The 26,444-nt window shown below is 35.8% G+C and overlaps 1 protein-coding gene across 1 annotated transcript in view; it reads left to right on the top strand.

Annotated features, from left to right (window-relative positions):
* The window catches only part of LOC107683889 (membrane-associated guanylate kinase, WW and PDZ domain-containing protein 2-like), an 85,466-nt gene extending 61,024 nt beyond the window's left edge, over positions 1-24,442 (top strand). The window contains exons 11-18 of the mRNA XM_016479953.1: positions 1,346-1,916; positions 2,010-2,073; positions 4,270-4,650; positions 16,253-16,453; positions 17,237-17,304; positions 17,415-17,564; positions 19,108-19,246; positions 22,376-24,442. Of these exons, the coding sequence (XP_016335439.1) occupies positions 1,346-1,916; positions 2,010-2,073; positions 4,270-4,650; positions 16,253-16,453; positions 17,237-17,304; positions 17,415-17,564; positions 19,108-19,246; positions 22,376-23,472 (2,671 nt within the window). The 3' untranslated portion in view covers positions 23,473-24,442. The remainder of the gene's footprint in view (positions 1-1,345; positions 1,917-2,009; positions 2,074-4,269; positions 4,651-16,252; positions 16,454-17,236; positions 17,305-17,414; positions 17,565-19,107; positions 19,247-22,375) is intronic.
* Positions 24,443-26,444: the final 2,002 nt, after the last annotated feature.

The following is a 26,444-nucleotide window of genomic DNA, read 5'->3' as shown; positions in this document are numbered from 1 at the left end:
TGGGGGGGGGGGGGATTATTACCCTTCATCATACACTACTGTTCAAGTTTGGGGTCAGCAAGATTTTTTTTTAATGTTTTTACTCACCAAGGCTGTTTTTATTTAATAAAAATACAGTAATAACAGTCAAATTGTGAAATATTATTGCAATGTTAAATCATTATTTACTATTTGATTATATTTTAAAGTGTAATGTACTCTTGTGATGCATCTACATTTTCAGCATCATTACTCCAGTCTTCAGTGCCACATGATCCTTCAGAAATCATTCTAATCTGCTGATTTGGTGCTCAGTAAATATGTATTATTACTGTGATGAAAACAGTTGTTCTGCTAATATTTGTGTGAACATCTTTACATACAGTTTTTCATGGTTCATTGATGAATAGAAAGTTCAAAAGAACAGCATTTATTGAAATATTTTGTCTTTACTGTCACTTTTGATCAATTTAATAAGCCTTTCATAATAAAAGTATTTTACTGACCCACAAATATTTGAACGGTAGTGGATATAATCTGAAATGGAATTCCTTGATAGACTTCATCTTAAAATGTAATAGTGCCTGCTAACAGGTGCTAACATTTTAGCTTAGCCTAAAGCTAAATGTTGACATGACAATTTACTCTAGTTAAAACTATTTCTGCCGCTCAAAATTTACTACAAGACCCTGCTAAGTGTATAAAAAGACTTTTTACTAATCATAGGTGATTTTTTTTTCATGGAATGAGGCAGAAAATACATTATTTGTAGCTGTCTTTGCAATGCTAAAGGCTAAAGCATCTTTTTTTTTCTTGAAAAGTACCACATGAAGAGCTTCCCTTACAAAAAGTACAATGTTTTTATTGTAGTAAAAGTGTAGTAACCATGGTTTCTGGCATATTGATTACAATTTGTGTAACCACAATTTTACAATTTTTTACTAAATTCCATGGTTAAACTATGGTTAGTGTAGCAAAACCATGGTTAATTTTAACTGTAGTAACCATGGCTTTTTGGTTTTATTTGTAGCAAAAATATGGTTAATTTTTGTAAGAAATAGACTAACCAAATATTGTCATCATTTTGTTTTTTATTGGATTCATGATTCATTACTTCTGTATGTTATCAGTCTTCAATGACTTTTATTGTTAACAGCGCCCTCTGTCTGCTTCATAAGAGTGTTTCTATGCTGTTCAATCAAAATTCTTTTTGAATTAAACTGTATCTGATTACCAATGTTTAAGTTGTAAACATAACTGACTACAGTTACTTATATTTTCTATTTTTAAATGCATTACGTTATATTCCATCCCTCCTCAACCCTGATTATGATACATCAAGGTCTCTCTCTTTTCATCTTCACAGGGCCTCGTTTATCCGTAACCACAACAACAACTCTCTGTCCACTCCACCACCTCTCCGCCTGCACTCCTTCAAATCTTCTGAGAGTGACCTTTCCTCGAGTACTCCACCACCCATATCTCGATTGCCCCTGCCCCACACTGATGTAAGTCCAGGCCCTATCTCGTTCTCTCCTGGAGGAGGAAGGCGCTACTCTCATCTCCGTAAACCCCAGCATTCACTGCTAACCCCACCTAGCAACGCCCATTCTGACGGGCCTTACTTCACCTTCAACGGCACAGCCAGTGCCAGCAGCGGCAGCCCGAACAGCAGCATTCCTTCACCTGGAGCCATGAGCGCTGTGATCGGGAGTGGAGTTGGAGGAATGGCGGGTAATGGGGAATTAGTCCCCGTTGCTTTGGCTAAATGTGAGAGGGGCAGCAATATGGGGTTCAGTGTCACGGCAGGAGGTCATGGAGGAAGACAGACCCTCGTGAAGAAAGTCTGGGACCACAGACAGTGTATCGGACTGCAGCCTGGAGATGCCATTGTGAAGATCAATGGAGCAGATGTACAGAGTCTCAGCTTTGCACAGGTAGGGATGAAGAGAATGGTATTCAACTTAAGATTTTTGTTATGGTGTACTTTTATTATTATTGTATATTTATTTGGTGTACTTTGATTCAAGGTCCAAAGGATTTTGCAAGAACACACTAAAAAGGGGGAGGTTATTCTGCTGGTTTACAGAGGGGGTACGTTATATGTTCACCCATTTCATAATACACAGTGTCCACATTTAAAAAATTGGATTTTCTGCATTTATACCTGTAAATAAACTTAAAGCTAGAATTTTGAAGGAATGTATAAGATTGTGAAATGTACAAGAAATATTTCAGATTCTGCCCTATTTAATCAATTAAGCAGATTTGTTACATTGACCATGTGATCATTTTGAAATATTCTCAATTCATGCTCCATAACACGCTCATCATATGCACAGATATTGAAATGTTTTATTTATAACCAATTTATTTATATTTTGAATAGATATGGGCTAATATTAGATACCAATAAACATTTTGTGAGATTGATTAGAACAGTGGTTCTCAAACTTTTTACACCAAGTACCACCTCAGAAAATATTTGGCTCTGCATGTACCACCATAATGACCAACATTAAAATACAGTAGCATAGTAGGCCTAATTATTCAGCTACAGCTATGCACAGTAAAAAAATGAGGCAGTTTTATTCCTAATAAGAATATTTGTTGTTGTCGGCCACTTTAAACATTGTAAATACAGTTTTTTACGTACAGGTAAAAAAAAACTTAAATGATTAAATTAAAATGTACTGTACCTAAAAGTTAAATAAAAACGGTACTGTATTTAAATATAAAGTAAAAAAATGCACAGTACTTGATCAAAAAAATTAACACCGGCATCATTTAGCCAGCTTGCAAACTTTTTAAAAGTGTTTTAAAGTGTCCCTATTATGGATTTTTGAAAATTACCTTTCATGCAGTGTGTAACACAGCTCTAAGTGAATGAAAACATCCTGCCAAGTTTTAAATCTGAAAGTGCACCGTGTATAAAGTTATCGTCTCTCAAAAGAAAGAGTCGAAGTCATTGAAACGAGTCGTATTCAAAACGAATCCCAAGCCGTTTCATGTTGACCTCAACATTAACATTAGCATATTGCCCGCCCACTTCTTGGTCTTTTCGTGTTGGTCTGAATGAAAATGCAAATTCATTCTTTGCCACTAGGTGTGGCTTTTGGAGTGGTAAAAATAGCTGTTTCCCCAGTAACGCCGTACATAGACTTGTGCCGGTATTCGGTAATGCGATATATCACGGTAATTTTTGTTATAAGAAAAAAGTTATTAAACCTGTTATACTGTATTATGACAGCACTTTTTTTTAACAAAATTTCAATATTGTGATAATACCGTATACCGTGATAAAAGCATTAGCAATTAATCGCAACATGAAAATTTGATACCGGCATATCCCTAGCCATACACAAAGCAGCACTGCGCTTACAAACGCTGCTTTATCAGGCATTACAGGCCAATCGGACCAATCACCGCAGATTAGCGTCACGCAAAGGAGGGGTTTGGAAATATTAATCGTTGAGCGAATCGTTTGAGAGTCGTTGAGCAAGTAAAGTAAAAATAAATGCATATTATAAGACAATGAAAGTGTTTTTTGACCTTGCATGCATGTCAACCTGTTGTAGGGGACTCCCAAAACCAAAATATGAACCTTTCATTACCCATAATAGGGGCACTTTAACATTAATTTATATTTAATTCAGTGATTCCTCTGCATACCACTAGTGGTCGCGATTAATCGCATCCAAAATGCGATTAATCGCATCCAAAATAAACGTTTTTGTTCATATAATATATGTGTGTGTACTGTGCATATTTATTATGTATATATAAATACAAACATATGCATGTATATATTTAAGAAAAATATGTAATGTAATGTTTATATATAATATAAATTATATGAATATAAATATATACATGTAAATACATGTAAATATTTTTAAAATATATACTGTATGTGTGTGTCTTTATATATACATAATAAATATACACAGTACACACACATATATTGAGTAAACAAAAACTTTTATTTTGGATGCGATTAATCGTTTGACAGCACTAGTGAAAATATATGATGTTTGATGATATATGATATATGATGCCTGATGTTTGGCTCTAAGCAATTTATTTTATTTTATTTTTGTATTTTATTTTATTTTATTTTAGAAATAAAATACTTGTCTGCAATAGATAAAATAAATACTAATATATCTTGTGTCACTAATCATAAGGTTTTGCTCAATCTTGTCATGCAACTCAAGTGCTGCTGTCAAAATTTTTTTTATTGTGTAAATTCTTCATCCCTGCTCATCAAATATTAATCTTTCTTTGTAGGCCCCTCACATTTCTCCAATTCGCCTAATTCTGTGCGACGACTGACTCCTCCCCCTCCTCGCTCCACCTCCGACTCTGAAGTCCCTCTCACTGACTCCATGCCATTATCGCGCAGCTCTTTAACCCCGCCCTCTCCAGCGCTAGTGCGCTCCTCATTGGTCCAGAGCACCAGCTTCCTGGATTCTGTTCCTGTCACTCTCACGCTAGAGCCACGCGATTGGATGAGTTCAGAGGAAGGAGGGACGGTACTCAGTCCCAGAGTAAAATCAGAGGAGAAAGAACAGCCCCCTGCGCTGAGGGGGTATGAAGTGGAGCTGAAGAGGAAGCCAGGTGAAGGCTTTGGATTTGTTATCGCTTCTCAGGATGTGGAGAATGTCAAAGGTGAGTTTTTGTAATGCATCAACACCATGCAGTAACCTGTTGCTAAATATGCTACATATTCCCTGAGTTTTGTATTAAACATGTAAGGTAGAATTAACTTTTTAAGTTATTAATTTGTTTAAGTCCAGCCTGCAACGACCCCTTGATCTTTCTGAATAATTTCATGTGTCCTCTGTATATTAATAAAAATCTATGTCCATTTGTAATATTTGTCCAATACAGGAAAAAGAGCAAAACTGACATGAAACCAGATTTCATTCACCCCAATGGAAAGCATGTTTAAAAAGTCTGAATCACTCCCCCATCCCCTATATAGTGCACTGTGCTATTTGCCATATATAACAATAAATGTGTGAACAAGCAACAGATTTAAAGGGATAGTTCACCCAATAATGAAAAGTCTGTCATTAATTAACGACCCTCATGTCGTTCCAAACCTGCAAGATCTTCGTTCATCTTCGCAACACAAACTAAGATATTTTTGATGAATTCCGAGAGCTTTCTGACCCTCTCATAGACAGCAAGGTTTATGTACTTGTGTACGCGGATACATTGTTTACGTTCAGATCAAAGCGTAAACAATGTAAACAATGTATCTGCGTACATATGTTGCATACATTGTTTACGCATGTGATACTGTCCAAAATGGCGCTATAGGGTGACGCGGAGGAGACGAATTGTTGAATAAAGTCGTTATTTTTGTTTTCTTTGAGCACAAATATTCTCATAGCTTCGTAAAATTACGGTTGAACCACTAATGTCACATGGATTATTTTAATGATGTCCTTGCTACGTTTCTGAGCCTTGATCATGTAAGGATCCTTGCTGTCTATGGGAGGGTCAGAGAGCCCTCAGATTTCATCAAAAATAAATGTTACTTAATTTGTGTTCCGAAGATAAACGAAGGTCTTACAGGTTTGGAACGACATGAGGGCGAGTAATTAATGACAGAATTTTCATTTTTGGTTGAACTATCCCTTTAAGCAATGGTTTTAGTGTCTTTTATAGTGTAAGAGGTTGGAGGCTTCAGATCCTAGAAAGCTTTTGATTGGTCAGAAAATCTGGCGAGAAGCTGAAGTGCAGAATGCTGTCATAAAAACTGTTGATCTGTATCGTCAGAAGTGAGCGACTGTAAGTTTTCAATGCTTAATGTTTTGGAGCACACTAGCTTACAGATATCTCATGACATTTTTTTACTAAAAGCAAAAAAAAAAAAGAAAGTTTGATTTCATGGGGTCTTTAAAGTGGCTGTAGACTGTTATATGCATAATTGGGCTTATTCAGTGGCAGCTGTATTAGGTTGACTGACTGACAGTGAGACAGAGGCCTGCCAACAGTCAGGCCCGGATACATGCAGCCCTCCTTCCCCTCCCACTCTACCCTACCTAAGCCCACAATGACCTCATTTTGCTCAGTGTTCCTTTGGTTTTTATTGAGGCCATGGCATCACTAAGAGCTTGAGCATCTAAAAAAGTGCCTGTCCCCAATGTCACAGCTGTTTCCATGCATATCAATATCTCAGATGCTTCGATTCTGTATGACTTGATTTCATAATCTTTTTGGGAGCGTGTGCTGTCTTGATGTTTTACACACCCTCGGAGTCTAAGTTACAATGAGAGTTAACATGAGATTATATATATGGAATAAATAAAAATTAATCTGGTATTATATTATAGTGCCATTAACATAGAAAGCCTATATTGTTTTGGCCTGAGCTGTGGCCTATTGGTTGTGCGTACACATGTACTGTACATACATGGCTGGATGTTATAGGCTCAATCTGTCCATCTTGAGACTGTGATGTCTGATGAAACACTGGGTGTGTGTGTGTTTGTATGTACGGCTGTGCAGAGGAGCATGAAATACCATCAAAACATGCTGTATGATGACTGTAGAGTGATGTAAAAATCAGAAATGGTGTCGGTTTAAAAATGTCAAGGGAGACACTGGGAGACTGATAAAAAGAGAGAGAATTATGTCAGCAAGCAAAACATGAGTTACAAGATCAATGAATCAAAAAGAGTAATTATACTAGTTGTGTCACTGCCAGTCAATCCCTTAAAGGGACAGTTCACCTAAAATAGAAATTCAGTATTATTTACTCTTATATTTTTCCAAATGTAAGTTACTTTGTTTCTCATGTTTAGTCCTGGCTACTCATTTTCATACAATGCACGTGAATGGGGACTGGGACAGTCAAGCTCCAGTATGACAAAAACAGCACCAAAAGGTTTCATAAAGGTAGTCCATGCTGCTCTGGCCCTTAAGTTCAAGTGTTGTGAAGCCATATAATAACTTTGTTACGAACAGACAGAAAATCTATTTATTCATTGTTTCCCTTTGCTTAATCTGTCTTTATCAGTGGATAACTTTTGGTGTATTTATCACACAAAGTAATAACATGGCTTCATAACATTTGGAATATTGCGCATTGTATGGACTGCTTTGTACCTCATAATGATGACCACCAATAATATAGGTGTACAGGGTCATACATACAAAGACAAAGGACCAGGGCATATGATGCTAAAATAATGCAGTAAACATTCCCTAAATAACAGAAAATGTAACACAAAACACTAATGTAGATTACTGATTACAAAAATAAGAAAAAACAAAATTATTTATGTAAAATAAAATCATATGTGATTTTTCACACAGGGATGTCCTTTTGGAATGTCCTTTTACTGTTTTACACTGTAAATTATATATTAATCAAAGGGTTAGTTCACCCAAAAATGAAAATTCTCTCATTAATTACTCACCCTCATGTCGTTCCAAACCCATAAGACCTTCGTTCATCTTCGGAACACAAATTAAGATATTTTTGATGAAATCCGAGAGCTTTCTGAGCCTCCATAGACAGCAATGGTCCTTACACGATCAAGGCACAGAAACGTATTATGGTCCATGGTTAAAATTATTATGTATTATGGTTAAAATGGTCCATGTGACATCAATGGTTCAACTGTTATTTTACAAAGCTACAAGAATACTTTTTGTACACAAAGAAAACAAAAATAATGACTTTATTAAACGATTTCTTCTCTTCTGGGACAGTCCTCCACCATTATCGATGTATATCAAAACTCATATATTTTATAGTATTTTACAGCAGATTTAAATATTATGTGATGTAGTAAAATCATTTACAGTTTTTCATTATATGTGGTGAGGTGACTTACATTTAACTAATTAAGAGGTTTGTACTGTAGCATTTTTTTCTGTTTTTATTTTTATTTTTGTGTATGTGTGTGTGCATTTTAATGCTTTTTATGTCATTTTGGAGTTAGACCCAGTCCATATTCACTTACATGGGAAAGTATGTGCAGTATTTTCCTTAAAAATTCACCTTTTGTGTTCCACAGAAGAAAAAAAGTCATGAAGGTTTGAAATGACATAAGGATAAGGATAAATACTAACATAATTTTAAGGTTAATTTTTTCAATACCCTTATTATTACATGAACTATTCTCACGGTGCACCAGTGCTGTCGTATACACTGCGCTGATACAGCATTCATTTCAATCACTCAAATGCTTTTTTATTGGCATGACCAGCATGCATCAGCAATGCAAAAGTCAGATTACACACATATGTGCATGTAGGTCTCTCTCTCTCTCTCTCTCTCTCTCTCTCTCTCTCTCTCTCTCTCTCTCTCTCTCTCTCGCTGTCTTTCCCTGATCGGCACACTCCCCGCTCTGCAGTGGTCCATGGATTAAATCGTTCGTCTCGTTCGCTCTCTTATCGCCCCTCCTCTTATCTCCATCTCTCTGTCTTTATTCCCTCCTTTTCTCTGCTTGTCCACCCCCTCCCTCCCTCCCTCTCATTCACCGACTCCAGATGCCAAAGGAAAATGAACCCGTTGCAGTAAGCTAGTCGCTCGCACGGCGAGACAGAGGCTCGTTCTGTTTTGTTTTCATTTGCTTGTTTGTTTGTTTATGCCCTCCATTCGTTTTCTCATTATGACCCTTTCGCGTGATCGCTCTCACATGTGTTGGGATTTAAGCGGAGTGTGATCCGGGATCGGGACCCTGCCTCCACACACACACACATCAAGCCATGCTGGAGAGACTGCAGTCTGCCTTGAAAAGTGTGAAGGACTCTAAACGTAAATATGTATTTATTTTTTCTTGAGTTTTCATCCCTTATTTCTTAAACTGATATCCAGCTTGCTGTCATATTTCTGTTAGGAGAATGTTAGTAGTGATGCAGATGTTTTTAATGGCAGAGATATTTCGTGCTTTACAGTATGTGATTATTGTGAGATTTAATAGGCTCTATGGCCTGTTCATTTTAACTGTCATGGCATGATATCTGCAGTGTGTTTATGTATGTTTGGGTATAGATATGTGTTCATTTGTTAAGGAATAATTTATACAGTTTATTAGGGGATAGAAAGATCATTCGCTCAGTATAAAAACAAGTAAAGTTATTGGAAAGACCCCCACCATGACAGAAAAACAAAGTTTTGTGTATGTAAAAATCTGATCCTTATGTATAGAAACTAATTACTCAACAGCAATATATTTGTATGATTTTATAGTTGTTTTGTGACGTTTTTCTGTGTTTTTGACTTGTCAAAATTAGTTTGGTTGGCTTTTGCTGTCAGAAATCTGTTCTTGAGGCCCAAGGTGTGATTGAAACAGACAGCACTAGACCACAAAATACACACTTATGCACATATTATTGTGATAAGTTTAGATATTATTATTATTTAGATTATTAGGAAGCCCCATGCGTTTTCTGCTCTCAGCTTCAGGTACTGCATTGTAGCTAAATCAATAGCACATCTGCAGAACATCTCCTGTTCATTAACTAGCAAGATAAGTGAGATCCTTGTCTCATTCATGCCAGTTCTTATTCATACATCTACTTCAGTTGTGACAAAGTAATATGTTTTAGACAATCATTGCAGTAACTGAATTCTGAGGCTTGTAATCTTTAATTATGTTTTGCTATTATTGCCTCATAAGCATTTGATGAGTAATGTATTTCTTCAACAGACTGCTTTTTTCCAATCGGTTACAGTTCCAAGTTTGCTGACTCTGTCAGAAATGTTTTGTGTATGTTTATTACAGGTTATGCACATGTTCCTCATGTCATGAGTGATTAGATTTTTAGTGCTTTAGTGGTTGTTAAATGTGTATTGAATATCTTATTTCACTGAAATACATCAAACTATGTAGGTAATATGAATTGCAAACAACATTTTATGTTGACTAAAGTAGCAGTTATGCCAACATAAACCTGTAGTTATCTACAACAGCATTGTTAGTCAGTTATTAACAGTTGTCAGTATTTCTACAGCCATAGCTTTTACATATATATTGTTAGATCCAGTCTGTTGGTGGTACTGGGAAAAATTGCTGCTGCAGTGCAACATGGGTTCATAATGAGCATCAGACACACTCTCTATGTCTTTCTCTTGTCCCTCTCAGTCTCTCTCTTGTATTTTAGTATGCAGCGCTGGTCTTCTGAGGTGAACGGTGTTACAGTGCCAGCCAGTGCATTTCAGCAGCTGTGGAGCACTTTTATTATTGAGATGAAGATGTACAAAGACTGCTACTATATTAGAAACTTCCATCGGTGTCACTTAAAGGCCACCCTGTTTGTATCACTGCACTCGTCTGTGTTTCAGACAGACTTGTCAGTCTGTGTAGTGGTTATTTTTCAGCGACACTTTCTGCAGGTCATATAGTTAGACAGTAGGTGGCGACAAGTGACTGTGTTTATGAGTGAATGAGTCACTTATTCATTCAACTGATTTAAAAAAAAAAAAAAACACTGGTTTATTCAGGAACTAAATAAGTCACTATTTTATGAGTCATTGAATCATTCACACAGTTGATTTTTTCAAAAAGACTAGTTCACTCCAGAAGGAAACGCCACTACTGTGTCTTGCTTGGCAACTCAAGAGTTCATTTACTTTTGAATTGGTTTGGAACTGTTTAGGTTGGTGGAGCAAATCAAAATAACTGCTAATATTGCATCTGCATTGGGTTCAAAACATGGTGTCTACAGTTGCTCATTGTTAACTTTTTTGAAAATTGGTCTGAATATCAGCAAAGCTGTGATTACCTCATGTCTCATGCCTACAGCCAAATCAAGCATTTGATTGACAGAAATCTGTATTGAGCAGAAAGATTCATCAATATTTTTGCTCCATTTTCCTGGAACAATCTAAATTGTGCATATGTATATCTGCTAAAAGTTAATTTTATCAGTGGTTTGGAGTGTTTTAACATAAAGATGGCCTAACATGCATGGACTAAAAGTCAGGTCTCTTATGTGAATAAGGAGTATCTTGTGCTGTTCACATGGTTCAGCTTAACTCCATTACTTGCATGCCTGTATAAAGGTGGTCCAGTGTTTTCCAGGATATCAAGACTAATTGTATGTGCCTGTGACTTAAATTGTGACCCATTTGTCGGCATTAGTGTAGGAAAGCATATGCCGACAATACTTCAAACCTAATCTATGAGGATATATGATGTTTTGCTTTATTTGTGTGCAAAACATTTGTTTACATTATAATTTTCATCAAAGCAGATCTCAACAGCGCATCATTCTTAAAGGGATAGTACACCCAAAATGAAAATTCTGTCACCATCATATTCTTTCAAACCTGTGTGTGTTTCTTTCTTGTGTTGAGCGCAAAAGAGAAGATATTCTAAAGAATGTTGGTAACCAAATAGTTGTCTGTAGCCATTGACTTCCATAGTATGGAAAAAAAAAATACTATGGTCAGTGGTTACCAACATTATTGTCTGATGAAAAGTCACATGGCTCGAAATATTACTTTTGGTGAGAACATTCTAATACTTCCTACTGGAGCTATAGAGTGTCTCCTTTTGCTTCCTTTTTGTTATCAATATTCTTCAAAATATCTTGTGTGTTTAAAAGAAGAAAGAAAATCATACAGGTTTGGAACAACTTGAGGGTGAGTAAATATGGAATACAAAATACAGTTTATTGTCTGGTAATAAGTATTTATAGTTGGTACATTTTCCCATTTCACTCGCCATTGGGATTAACATCAAAAGTACATTTTGAACTCTGACTGTAATGCAAGTTTGTTTATAGCTGAATGATTCTGTGCTTTGCATGCAGGTTGGGTTTTCTGGGTCTGATGGCCTATATAATGACTGACTCAATAGAACAGCTGCTTCAACTGAAAGAGTAGCAAAAGATGGGGGATGGAGGGATTGAAGGGAGAGGAAATGTAAAGAAATGAGAGAAAAAAGACAGGTGGCATGAGATGAAAGGAAGGAAAGTGAAGGGCAAGAGTGTGGGCAATAAGAAGGAGAGGCTAAACAGTTGAAAGATAAAAGTTTTAAGAGGTTAAAGAAGGTTGTTAATAATTCATGTACATTGTCTTAGCAACAGTGATTCAGAACAAATGTAAATGTGGTCTGCTCTTTATACACACTCACACACATACATCAGCTGTCTCATTCAGCACTCAAGTGTTTCCGGAGGCTGAATATGTATGAGTCACGCTGGATGCGGCATTGTGTGAAACTAATGATTTTCAGTGACAGCCGTGATTACGATTGTCCTCCGCTCATTTTGTAACTCCACTCGTCTGTTTTTCTCAGCTTCACACCTTCTCATATTGAAAGGACTTTTATTTTTTGCTCTTTATTAATTTAGTGGTTTGTCACATAACAGATCCAACAATAAACATGTTTTCTTCTGACTGGTCAGACCACTTCAGATTTTTATCTTCTCTACCACAAAAATACATTTTAATTTAGAAATATATATTTTATGTGTCATAAAGTATATTTAATAAGCAGTTTACAACAACTAAGGTAGTATTAGAATTTATAATTAAAATTATAATTATTATAATTTTCAACCCATTGAACTGAAAATTCCATTCTTTGACCATAAAATAACACAATTCATGATCTAAACAGATTTGAAAGAATAATTATTTAATAAAAAGTGACATGAGTAAATCAAGTTCATTTAAAATTTTCAATCATTGCCTTTTTCTTCCTGAACACATATATTGAATATTCTTAAAATGATGCATGGGAAATACACACACACACACACACACAAATAATAATAATATTAATCATAATCATAATAATAATATAAACCTATTAATTTATTTGTGAAAACGATATATACTGTTCAAAATTTGGGGTGGTAAGATTTTTTTTAAATATTAAAAAGTTCTCTTATGTTCACCAAGACTGCATTTATTTGATAAAAATACAGTAAAAACAGTAATATTGTGAAATATTATTAAAATTTCAAATAACGGTTTTCTATTTTAATACGTTTTAAAATTATGTTTATTTCTGTGATGACAAAGCTGAATTTTCAGCAGTCATTACTCCAGTCTTCAGTGTCACATAGAAATAATTTTAATAAGCTGATTTGGTGGTCAAGAAACATTTCTTATTATCACTGTTAATAAGAGTTGTAATATTTTTTATGGAAACCATGATTTATTTGAAATCGAAATCTTTTGTAATGCCTTTACTGTCACTTTTGATCAATTTAATATCTCTTGATGAAAAAAAAGTAATATTTTTTATGAAAAATCTTCTGACCCCAAAATTTCAAAGAGTAGTGTACATATATTAGTAAATGAAAATAATTTCTAAAAAAAAAAAACCCCAACCTGTTTTATTGCCAGTTAGAAGTATTTTGGTCTGGTAAATTTTCTTAGTTTAACGTGGCACACACATGTTGTAGAAGATTATGTATTTAACTATGGTTACACCTTAAACAGGTTTTAATTCATTACAGCACATGGAATTAGGTGCTTACCATGTTTTTGTGCATTTTAGAAAAGTATTGTAATTTATTATAACTGTGGTTATATCCAAACATCTGATTGTAAGCTGTAATATGAATGCATTATACTGTATATAGGCTCTACATAAAGAGCTACTGCATCATTCTGATCCAGAGTGACTTATTTTTATTAGAGGAACAGTCCCTCCAGAGGAATCAGGAGTAAGTGCTTTACTCACGGGCAGATTTGTGATGGGAACTCCAAGCTCTTTTCTCTTCTTATATTGCCCATTATGGGATTTGAGCCTTTGGGTTTACCAGCCTGGACTTTTAACCTCTAAAATGCCTCCCTATCCCCAAAAAGCCAGATTTCATAAACATGAGCAACCATGATCACAATTAATCTATATATGATAACCCATATAATTAACGTATAAGTCTTAAAGGTACAGTCTTAAAGTTACACATTATAATGTGTAGAACGTGGACACTTAACATGAAATCCAGACTGTTAATCAGGCAACATTAAAAGTCAAATGGTACTTGGATTGTCATTAACATTATGGTCTCAGTCAAATCGTGTTTTGAGTAAGAGCAGGATCTGTAATGCATAACACCTCCTAGACAGATCTTACACTGGCATCAGCCCAGCCGAGTAATTGAATGTCATGTTAAACCAAGACGCTAATGCTAGCTCTTACAGAATGATATCCCCTCAGGCCGGGAGTATGGAGGGAAATCAAAAGGTTTAGCATGAATTTTTCCCTTTGAGCTAAACCGAGTCAGCATTAAACATCAGTGAAGATTTCTGTTTCTCCACACACTGCTTACAGAGGTTCGTCCACAAGAAAAGAAAGAGAGATGTATGTGGGCATGTGAACATTTGTGTCTCCAACAGAGTGTGCGTGAGTTTGTTTCTAAGTAGGTCGGCACTGTTCTCGTTAATGGCGCACACTAATGGAGACAGGCAGATTGACTTCAGGGACAAAAATGTGGACTCACAAGGTCATTTCTCTATAGTGTCTCCACGTGACTTTTGGATTATTATTGCTCTATGTGTTCACAGAACATTACCCCTTACTAACTGATTAAAGAAACTTCAAGTTTAAACTCAACAGCTGGTTCAGTTTTAATGGAGACCACATTTTGCAAACTACAACGGTAACAAATGTAGATACATCTGTTCAGATACATACAGTACTAGTCACAGAAGGTTGGAAACAATTTTTAATTGGATTATTCAAAACTGTTAAGCATCCCAGGATGCAGCTCATAAGGGTTGGTTGTTTGTATGTCCAGAGCTAGACAAAAAACAACTACTTAGAGAAAACTCAAATTTAAGACAGATAAAGACTCTATGTTTGTTCCTTTGTTGCTACATACCCATAGGCCTATTGGCATTTGTGTTGTTTCATTGTTGAAATTACTATTATAAATATATTTTTGATTTTATTTTGTCTGCTTTTTTGCTTGTGTTGGATTGATTTTGTTTTTTTTTGTTGTTTTTTTTTGTCCCATATGCATTTGTGTGGTTTCATTGTTAAAATTACTATTACAAAGAAGTAGAAATAGACAAAAAATAATAAGTTGATGTTTCTGTATTTTGTTTTGTCTGGTTTTTATTTTGTTTGTGTTGGTTTTCTTTTGTTTTGTTGTTTTGTTTTTTGTAAGCAGATAAAATCAAGGATCATTTTTCCAAACATCCTCCTCTTTTTCATGCCGAACTGAAATCATCAGTATTTTCTAATGTACATCATAATGTACATAAACCACGTAAAATTCTTTAAGATTTCACTTGAAGCATGTCAGAGATTTAGAGCTTTGAAAACAGTATAATAACAGCCAACATACTTTTTAACAGCTTAAAAGATAAAAACAGTTCATAGTTATCAGTATTGGTCAAATATTCATAGTATTTTTTTCAGTTCATGTGAATTGGAAACTAGTCAGATTTCTGGGAACCTTAATGAAGACATTTCAAGTAAACGGTTACAATGACATTTTAAAGTCTTTTTTTTCTGCAGAATGTCTCATTTCTGTATTTCAGCTCCAGTTCAGATGTCTGTAATCTCTTATCTGTCTGTAATCCCTGACATCATATCAGCACCTTTAATGGACTGATAACTGTGATCTTAATGACTGTAAGAATTTGTGTTAAATCTGCATTGATATTCTGCCTGCGAGCTGCGTCACAGGTTTCTGTAGGTCACATTCAGTGAGATGATCTGCAGCAGCTACCGAATCTCTGATTCAGCCATATATTAATGATAGATGCCTTTAAAAGCCACCCTGGAAAGTGTTTGACATTGAGCGAGAGAGAGAGAGAGAAACTTTTTTCCAGCCACTCTGATGAATAATTTCCCTCTATCTTTCTCTCGCAATTTTTCTCTCTGTCCCATTTGAATCCCTCCCACTTTACTCTTTCCACCCTCCATTCATCCATCATCTCTCCCGTTGCTCTCCAGAGGGAGAAATCTCCAAAGAGGTTTCTTTATCTACTTTGCCTTAGATAATCCATCTTTATTCCTAACTGTGTGTGTTTTTGTGCAAGTATTTGGTAACTGTTCGCTGTGCGCTTAGGGGTTGTTTATTTAAAGGATTCAATGTGATTTTTCTGCGCTTTCTTTTTTCTTTTAGTCTGTCTCATATATACTCAGTGAAAGGACAGTGTACCTGAGATATAATTATTGACTGATAACAACTACCAAGCAGTACCCTAGCAACACATAACAACACATTGCCAACCGCTCTTGCATTGCAACATAGTATTGCTGTGGCAAGTTTTGTACAATCAACACTCAGAATGTTAAATGAATGGCATTTATCTCTCTTTGTTCTGCAGCAGCGTCTCTGCTGCCTCACAGGTTTGTGACGGTACGCAGAGGCAGCCCGGCGGCATGCAGCGGTCAGATTAGGCCTGGAGATCGTCTGGAGGCCGTGGATGGGAGATCAGTGGTGAATTTACCTCACAGAGACCTGGCACAGATACTGAGGAGAGCTGGAAACACACTCCGCTTGACCATCGTGCCTCGCACCAGTGCTCGTAAGTAGATTATTACATACACCTGAGCTGATCAGTTGTACTTTTTTTTTTTAAGAAATAGTATTATTTGTTTAAAAAATATATTAAATTCTATAAAAAGGAGCAATATAAAGCATTATAACAAAAACAACATTATAACTTAACTCAGGAACTCAGACTCAGGCAATCTTTTCTAATAGACAGCATATTTTGTTTAGAAGAAGGTTGAAGGTTGGAAATACTTGACTTTTTTTATTGGATGAGTTGGACCAGATGATGGAGGGAAAAAAAGGCAACAAGTATTTAGCATAAATGTGAATTCTTTCAATCCTGTCTATCTATCTATCTATCTATCTGTCTGTCTGTCTGTCTGTCTGTCTGTCATAATCCCCATACTTGCATTTGTGTAGTTTCATTGTTTATATAATGACTATTATAATAAAAAAATAGTAATAGAAAAAAATAAGCTAGTGTTATTTTTTTTGTTTTGTTTGTCTCATTAGGCCAGTGTTGAATACAATATCATTTCCCCAACATTCTCCTCTTTTGATAACTAAAGTTATCAATTTTTATCTATTTTTAATGTACATCATAATATTTCACTGGAAGCTTGTAAGCGATTTTAAGATTTTTAATAACAGTCAGCATGCTGTTTAGTGGCATTAAATATAAAAAAAGATACATCAGTATATGGGCTGATCCTTTTTACTTGTTTAAAGAAATATTTTTTTTTTACTTACATTTTTTAAATGAGCCATAGACAACATTATAGCAAAAAGCATCCTAATATGCTTCTCTCATCAGATTCCTCAGAGCGAGCAGAAAATGACACTGATCATAAGAACAGGAAAGCTCACAGGTCAAAACCAAAGGTGAGCAATTCCTTCACCCTACAATATACGTAAGCTTTGTGGCAAAATAATGATAAAGAATAACTCTTTTCCTCTTTTCTTTTCTTTTTTCCCCTCTATGAAACACAAAGCAGGACGCCACGCGGTACTACAGTGTGGAACTGGAGAGGGGGCCCACTGGATTCGGCTTCAGTCTGAGAGGAGGGAGTGAATATAACATGGGTCTCTATGTACTGGGACTGATGGAGGGAGGACCGGCCTCACGCAGCCACAAAATACAGGTGTACATGTGTGGCTTTGATCTAGATATACTTTTGGTGATAAACGTATACAAAAATGCCTGAAATAACACTTTTAGACAAGTGTAAAGGGACTAAATAATAAAAATGGAGGGTTTTTAGGTTAGGGTTTGTCTGTAGTAATTATAGTTAGCTCAAGAACAATAGAAGTCAAGAGGACGTCCTCTTATAGATATTAGCAGGTGTGTTAGAGGCTAAAAATGTTGCTTTTTTGGGACCTCAAGTACTATACAGTCAGGGGCGCATTAATGCACGGGCTTCAAGGGGCTGAAGCCCAGGGGCCTACACTGGAAAGGGGCCCACTCGCTGCAGGGAAATTATATTTTTTGAATAATTATTTATATGGGAGTTTGCAGCAGTGACAACAGCGTTCTGTAAACAAACTCACAAACTCATTTTCAGCGACGCACTGGTTGTAGTAGCCTATATAGTGAATGGCTTAGTTTAGGGTCCCCCCACACAGTTTGTATAGTTGGTATGTTCCAACGTGTTCCATCGATATACTGTAAGCGGAATGTACAATGCGTTCGCTAGTAAATAACCGCAGCACGAGAGTATCTTTATGTTAACACGCAGATTAACAGAAACACAACACTGCTGTGTGAATAGAAAACTGGACCAGACAACGTTCTGTAATGTCATACAGTTCAGTAACTTGCTTGGATGTAATCTGTGTGTAATCTGTGTTCCATAAATTGTGCTGCTTCAAAGTCTCAATTTTAAATCTGGGGATGGAAAAATAGGAATTGTCCTATTGCTTAAATGTGATCATTAAACTTTATACGGCTGTGATTTAACTAATTAAATGTGAGCACGTCATGTTTCAAAATAAAAACGCAGTTAGCAATCACCAAATAATCCACATTTATGCCAACATGTGTGTAGTTTTTGATCTACTGATGATGAATAATTAATATTTATTCACATTTTACGCAGAACAGTGTTGTGAATGTTAACTGGCATATTAACAAGACAAAAAATGAAATTTGACAAATTATTGTTAGGAAGCTTAAAAAAAGAAAAACAAAAGAGGTTTTCTGGGGTCGGGGGGCCAACTGTAATGTTGTAGCCCAGGGGCCTTTGGTTATCTTAAGGCGCCCCTGTATACAGTATAAATATTTTACCAGATTTGTATATTCTCTTCAGAAATAGTGAGTGATTCAAGCCTCACCTTCACATCTTTGAGATTTCTAAGCTATATTATCATAAACTACTGTTCAAAAGTTTGGGGTCTATAAGATTTTTTTAATGTTTGAAAGTGTTCTCACCAAGGCTGCATATTTGATTTAAAAAATACAGTAAAACAGTAATGTTGTTATAAATTTCAGCATCATTACTTCAGTGTCACATGATCCTTCAGAAATCATTCAAATATGCTGATTTGATCCTCAAGAAACATTTTTTATTGATATCAATGTTTAAAACAGTTGTGCTGCTATTGATATAATATGATGTTTTTTCCCTGTAAAAATCATGTCAGTAAGACAGCTGTGGCTGATTTCTGTGGTAATTGTGTATGTTGCAGGTGAGTGATCAGTTGGTGGAGATCAATGGAGACAGTACAGCAGGAATGAGTCACAGTCAGGCTGTGGAGCGGATCAAGACCGGAGGAAGCAGGATACACCTTGTGTTCAAAAGAGGAAATGGATACGTCCCTGACTACGGTAAGACAACAGGTCAGAGATCAGCTGAACATCACTTTATCATACATCATCTAAAACATGAGATGGTCATAATCACATTGCTTTTAGGATCAGTTTGCTATAATGAATGCTATTATGGCTTATCAGATATCAAATAGCATAATATGTTTATGTACAAGGCAATAAGCCATGTAAAGTTTTATGGAATAGTGGTTTAACCATGCGTCGTTATGTGGCTTCTTTATTGCTTTTTCTTTGTAGATGTAGACTTGCATATAGAATGTGAACGAATTGAATGAATGGTGTGATTAAAAGTGATTATATATTTATGGCTTCATATGTGGCTCATCCAGTTGAGTCAGCTTTTAATATTTATAATGGTTGTTTTATCACTGCCGCTGTACAGATATTGAATATGTCATCAGTCTTTGGCTACTTATGAAAATGTATTTCTCTTGATCTATTAGCTTTCTAACAGCTGTTCTCTGCTTTCTTATTTGGACTTTTTCCTTTGATTTCATATTTTTGATATTCCTTATCCACTTTCATTAACATACTATTTTATGTTCACTTCTACTAATTTGTTTTTGATTTTGGGTCATCTCATTTGGTTTGTCTTTCATCCTTATTTTTATCTCGTTGTTTTCTTTTGATTTCCGTCTTCTTTGGTCTTCCATTGTCTTTATTTCCTATGAACCATTTTTTATCCTACCTTCCATGAGGGAAACTTTTTTACCTCTTCACCTCTCGTAACGCTTTATTTTCATTCTTTCGGCCTTCCCTCTTTCTCTTCCTCCTCCTTCTCCTCCTTTAGTGGAGCTCTCCAGTCTCTCTCTCTGTATGACCAACTCCAAGCTGGGCGAACCGTGTTTCTATGTGATTGGAAGGACAGAAAATACGCGGTTGGTAGCTGTTCCTGTTAGTTCTTCATTTTACTGTTTCTCTACATCTCTCTCATATTTCTCTGTCGTCTAAATGTCTTTGACTGTGCTTGCTGGTCTCCCCTGTCGTATGTTGGTAATACACCAAGAGTCACTGTGATGTTAACCTGTTTGTGATGCAGTAGAACAGGAGAGGTAATGGGTTAAAAACAGCTGGTAATGTTTGTTGGTAATTCCAGATGTTGATAGATCAAAATAATTGTCGATTAAATGATTTGTTTAGAAAAAAATGAGTGTATATACTGTATATGGGACTGTCAGTTGATTTAAAAATTTAATCAAATGAATATGATTATAAACCAACCAAATGAACATAATTAAGAGACATTATGTTATTTTGACAGACAATTAAATCATGCCAAACATGCTTTGCATTTTGAGGGGATGTCAGGCTTCAGTTGCTCCGATATGAGAGGAGAATTCCTTACAGAACAGAATGATGATAAGGGGACATGATTAAATGTGTTCATTTTATGATTACATTATCTTATTTCTTTCAAAATGTCCATTCATTTTCAGTGCAGCTAGCTCCTTGATTAATGTGAGAAAACAAAATATGATGCAGAGATGTCCTTTGACACTGCAGCAGCCCTTAGTTGGCCCTCTCATTAGCATTTTTAATTGGTGCTTTCTATTTCATACCAGTTTATCTTAAATAATATCTTGGTAGTTTATCTTGGTAATTCAGTTCTGCCACAACTGAGACTGCAAATGGCTTCTCTATTGTTAATCATCTAATTTGGAACAATTAAAAATGAGTTAATTCTTAATTATATTAATCAATTATATTAGTCATTTGCCTATTAAATTGTCCTGCTAAGATTCTGACTATTCCAAGGGTTTAGGAAGTGTTTAACTATATAAATATCAACAGTGTTAAACATACTTAAAATATGTTAACCTTGGTAGCCCTAATTATTTTATTTGCTTTTACTGTAATTGTAAACAGATTGAATTTTTTGTATGTTTGTATGTTTTTTTTATTGTAGAGTATGAAATACTTTATTTCATATAATTAAGTGGTTCATTATTAGCATATCAAACAGACACTTTTGCATTACAAAGCTTCTTAGCTTTTAGTTTTAATGAGTTGGCCACAGCTTTAAATGTGAAGCACACAGCACATTCAGAATAACCTCAAAGTCCTCACTAAAGAGGGTGACAAAAGACCCGAGTGAAACACTTGAAGTACTATGGAACATTGGTTGTGATTGGTTTTCAAAACTCTCTAAACCATAATTGACTTTCCATTTCACTTGAACTAGAGTTGCTGAAATATTTTCCCATATAAATCCTGTCTTGTTTTCTAAAATCTGTAACAAAAGCAGTGAGCTATTTGTAACAATGTTTGTGAATGTTTAAGAAATGTCATATGTATACATCGTTAAAAAAATGTATACAATAAAATACAGCGAGTTACCAAGACAACACATTTTTTCATTATTTCATTTTCATGAAGTTTAACTTGATATACTAAAATAACTAAAACTAATACTGAAACAAAAATTTATAAAAACGGTATAGACATATTTTAAACAACAAAAACTATTAAAAATGACAAAAACACAACAAAATTAATAAAACGTACAAATTCTAATAAAACGAAAAATGTATAACATTAGTAACTCTACTAGTATCTCCGTGATACTAAGGGGGCATTTACACAAGACTGTTTTCAACTTTTTATGTGTTTTGGCTTTTAATTTACATGACAATGACAGGATCTGAAAAAACAAACTTTTGAAAACAGGGTTCAAAGTGCAAGTTTGACATCATATGTATTATGTGTTCAATCTATAGGTACAGAATGTGCGTAGTGTTTCTTTACAAAATTGACATCACCAACTACTGGCCTGGCATGAATAATACAGTGTTTTTAATCATATTTGGGAATCCATGTGAACAGAGATTGTTTTGACTATGTTGTCCTCTGTACTCTAAACTTTTCAAAAATGCAAAGCGAAAATGTTTCCATTTTTAGAACATTGTTGTTGTTTAAAAGTACCCTGAAATAACAATGGCCGCTATGAACTGTCATTGTATGAAAAATATCTATATGAAGATTCCTTAAAAATTCAGTTGTTTTCTATGGAAAAGCAAGTTTAGAATGTAATAATGTTGCATAATCGGGTGAGTAAGTGATGGCTGTTCATTTTTGGATGAACTATCCCTTTAATATTCTCTCTTGTCTCTAACGTTTCACTCTCAGACCGTGATCACGTCACAGCCGTCTCCTCCTCACCCCAGGCCCTGCAGTCGGGTTTGGCTACAGTGAGCCGTCGCCGAGCTCAACAGGATGCCACATCCAACATTCAAAAACCAGGGAAGACCAACCGAGAGCGGAGAGAACAGAGGGAGAAGGGAAGTGACGGAGGAGACCGCGAGAGCCCTGACAGTCTCGAGGGCGGCAGTCAGGGCAGGGGGCGGAGGTCGAGAGACGAAAGGAGGAGACGAAGGACACAGAGCTTGTCTAGAAACACAGGACATAGTGAGGAAAACGTGGAGGGAAGGGTTGAAAGAGTAGGGAAAGAGAAGGACAAAGGCAATGAGAGAAGAGAAGACAGGTCAAGACGGAGCAAGAGCGAGGAGAGGGTGAGACGGGTGGAGAGAAAGAGGGAAAAAGACGAAAGCAAGAACACGCAAACTATCAATAGCCAGAGGCTTCCTGAGCCTAAACTGCAGTGGGAGGAAGACAACGAGGAGGACGAGTGGGAAAGAGAGACAGAACAAGAGTGGATGAGAGAGAGAGAAAGGCTGAAAGACAAAGAATGGGAGAGGGAGGAGAGAAAATCGCTTACTTCAGAGAGCGACAAGGAATGGGAAAGAGAAAAGGAGGCGAATAAGGAAGTGCTTGAGTGGGAGCTGAACAAAAAAACTGAACGAGGGATTCCAGACGAATTGAATGTAGAGCGACAAAGTGAAAACAGGGCAGAAATGAGTTTCCATAATCGTCTGCCTTATTTGGGCGTCCGTGTGCTGCCTTCGGAAATTCAGCCCCACCCACTTCAACCCTTATCTGGCCTTTCATTGGAGCAGCTAGTAGTAGGCTCTGAATTCAATCAAACCCCATTTGCTTTTCTTACATCTGCGCCGTCCGAATACGCAGAGTCCGAATCAGGAGCTAGTGTGTCTGAGTGTAGCATTTCTGCAGCCAGTATCTCTGGTCTCTCAATGTATCTGAATGAAAACCTTACCTTGAAAACCACACAAAGGGCCCCAGGGCCTCAACTTCCAGGCCCCTGGCTCAAACCCAGCCAACAGAGGCTCATTAGAGAGGTTGAGAAAGGTGGAGGAACAGAAACATGATTTATGTTGTAAAGGCAACAATCACTATTGCTTATACTTAGGTTTAAAGTCGTGGAAGTAACGACAAACTTTCGTATAGTGGCATATATCTGATTAAAATGGATTTTCGAAAAGGAAGAAATGTAGGACAGGGACTTGGTAAAATATGTTGGTAGTTGATTGGATGGAGGCAGATCTGAATATGAGTTTGCAGCTGATTGTAAGAAAGGGGCGGAGCTTAAGTGGACGAAATCTAGTATACGTTACCAGTAGCAGCAATATTGACAATGAACCATTTTTTACCCGCAAAATTCCACTGAAATTTTGCTAATATGACTGTACCTAAAGAGTATGTTTTGTTTTTTTTGACTTGGTCAGTAAGCAATTTACATAAATTTACATTTAGCAGGAACTTTTATCCAAGGTGACCTAAAAATGCCAAACAATATTCATAGTACACAGTGCCAAGTATGACGTAGTTTAATGCAGAACCATCCAGAACATGCTTGGAAACACCATTGCAACCATCCACAGCAATGGAGCATCATGGTGGTGAGTTTTACACAGGGAAACATCACTTAGAGGACATTATTATATTTTTGTTTTTTCCTGCACATTTAAGCAGTTTTTGAACACTCCCACTCCAGCTTGCTCTCTCAAGTCTTTCTCTCTTCTTCTCTTCCACTTTGTCCTCCATAATGAAAGTCTGCAGTTATCAACACAACATCTTTTACTTTTGTGCCAGACTGTTTGTATAGTATGTCGACTTTGTATGCAACAAAACTATCATGTGAAGGGCCAAATATTCTCTTTATCTTTATAGCTTGAGTCCAGTTTTAACCTTAAGCACAGCCATTTTTCTCTTCGGTTCTGCTGTTTGAACTCTCTTTAATCTTATACAATGCTCCATATAAACCAGTGAAAGACTATATGGTGTACATTTCATTAGCCATTAAATTATATATTCAAATAGAAAGGTTTGGGGGCAGTACTTTTTTATTTTTGATATTTCTATTCATTATATTTCTATTCATCAAAGCATCCCGAAAAAATGGTATTACAGTTTCCACAAAAATATTACGCAGCACAAGTGTTTTTAGCATTATTAATAATTAGAAATGTTACTTGAGCATCAAATCAGCAGATTAGAATGATTTCTGTAGGATCATGTTACACTGAAGACTGGAGTAATGATGCTGAAAATATAGCTTTGCATCACAGGAATAAATTACATTTTGAAAATATACTCAAATAAAAGTAGGTTATTTTAAATTGCAATAATATTTCACAATACTGCTGTTTTTACTGTATTTTTGATTAACCATGCAAAGTATGAGACTTCACTAAAAAAAAAAAAAAAACATTTTAAAAATCTTATACCGACCTCAAAATTTTGAATGATAGTTTAGCCCAAGATTTAATGTTTGAAACATTAACTTTGAATAATTTGTGCAACATTATGAAATAAGCATTATCCAGATCTCTGCTAAACAGTTTTTGAAGGATGATTGCGTAAATTAGCATTCTTGTGAATGATGTGTGTACAGTTTGTAAACACTGTTAAGAGGAGATATATTTGTCTCGCTCCCAAGAGTCCCCTGAAACCATTATGCTTTATTTTTATGCATTTGTTCATAAATTATTATATTCATTTTGTGCCCTCTGGGTCTCTGACATCTCAGGGAGCAGATATATAAACTCTTTTAAGTTTTTGTTTTTTAGTACGCCCCCTATACACCCTCAAAGTGACTCTTACTGCTGCCTTGGTAGCGAAAGACTCCTCCTGTCTGCTGACCTTGGCCTCTGTGACCTCAGAAATCTCAATTAAGTTCAAATTAAATGTCACATGATTCATATTTTTAAAGGTTTTGCTTCTGACATGGTTGTATGCCATTTAAAGGGAATATAATATATTGACCCATAACACATTTCTTGCAGCAATCAAAGTATGATTAACACAAATACAAAGATTAACTCTCACTCCAACTTCTGCAAAGAGAAATTACAGTATATATTAATTTCAGATGAAGTATCTGTGAAAACTTTAAATGAGATTTAACTATGAAACATGAAGTGTAATTTATAGAAAGAACAAAGTAATACTTCATGAAATGGTTCTCGTACTGCTCTTGGCAGGTTTGACCTCGTCAACCAAAAAGGACTGAATGTTTGTACTGAAAATATAAACTGGAGTTTGCATTATTGAGTGGCGTTGTGCCAAGCCTGCAAAACCTCTTTAGTTTAATGCACCCAGGGTCTTTATCTTTATTGATGAAAGCTTGTTAGTAAACATGAGAGAGAGGTTGACTGTATTATGCTCTTGTTAACTAGCTTGTTAACTGTAGATATACTGATGATATTTTAGCATTTAACCTAAAAACTGTGCCTAATACTTATTTTCCTTGATTAATTTTTGGCTGATCATTAAGTTCCTAATCTGTCATCAAACCAAAACACCACCCAAAATGGTTCGTTCTGTGTGTCATACTCTACCAGAATATACGCACTTTTAAACTATGCATAAGATGTTGCCATTTTAACCCACAGCAGATAATTGGGACAGCAGTGTAATCTGTGCAGCCCCAGCAGGTCTGGGATCAGTTTGTTGAAGTCAGTCTGGTGTTGGTGGTCCACACATCTTTGAACATATCATAATATTCTTGAGCCAATGCCACACTAACAAGTTCAACACCTCTATATTTATTACATGTTCAATCTGAAAGGTCCATTTTTGAGTCTCACATTGTCTTTATGTCCATACTAATGTCTATGGCCATATGTACCAATTGTAAATAGAAATAAATAGAAATATATTATAATTATATATACATATAATATGTTTATATTATGATTATATTGTTATAATCCATTGTAACCCAAATGCAGGTAACAAATTATATAAGAGTTATAATAAAGATTCATGTATCTACCTGAGATCAGTTGTGGCCTGGAGTGCTTTTTCTTGCTTCCTTGCTTGTGTGTGTGTGTGTGTG

The sequence above is a fragment of the Sinocyclocheilus anshuiensis genome, unplaced genomic scaffold (genome assembly GCF_001515605.1).
Source record: "Sinocyclocheilus anshuiensis isolate Anshui unplaced genomic scaffold, SAMN03320099.WGS_v1.1 scaffold1625, whole genome shotgun sequence".
NCBI lineage: Eukaryota > Metazoa > Chordata > Actinopteri > Cypriniformes > Cyprinidae > Sinocyclocheilus > Sinocyclocheilus anshuiensis.
This window is presented reverse-complemented; position numbering and strand designations above follow the sequence as displayed.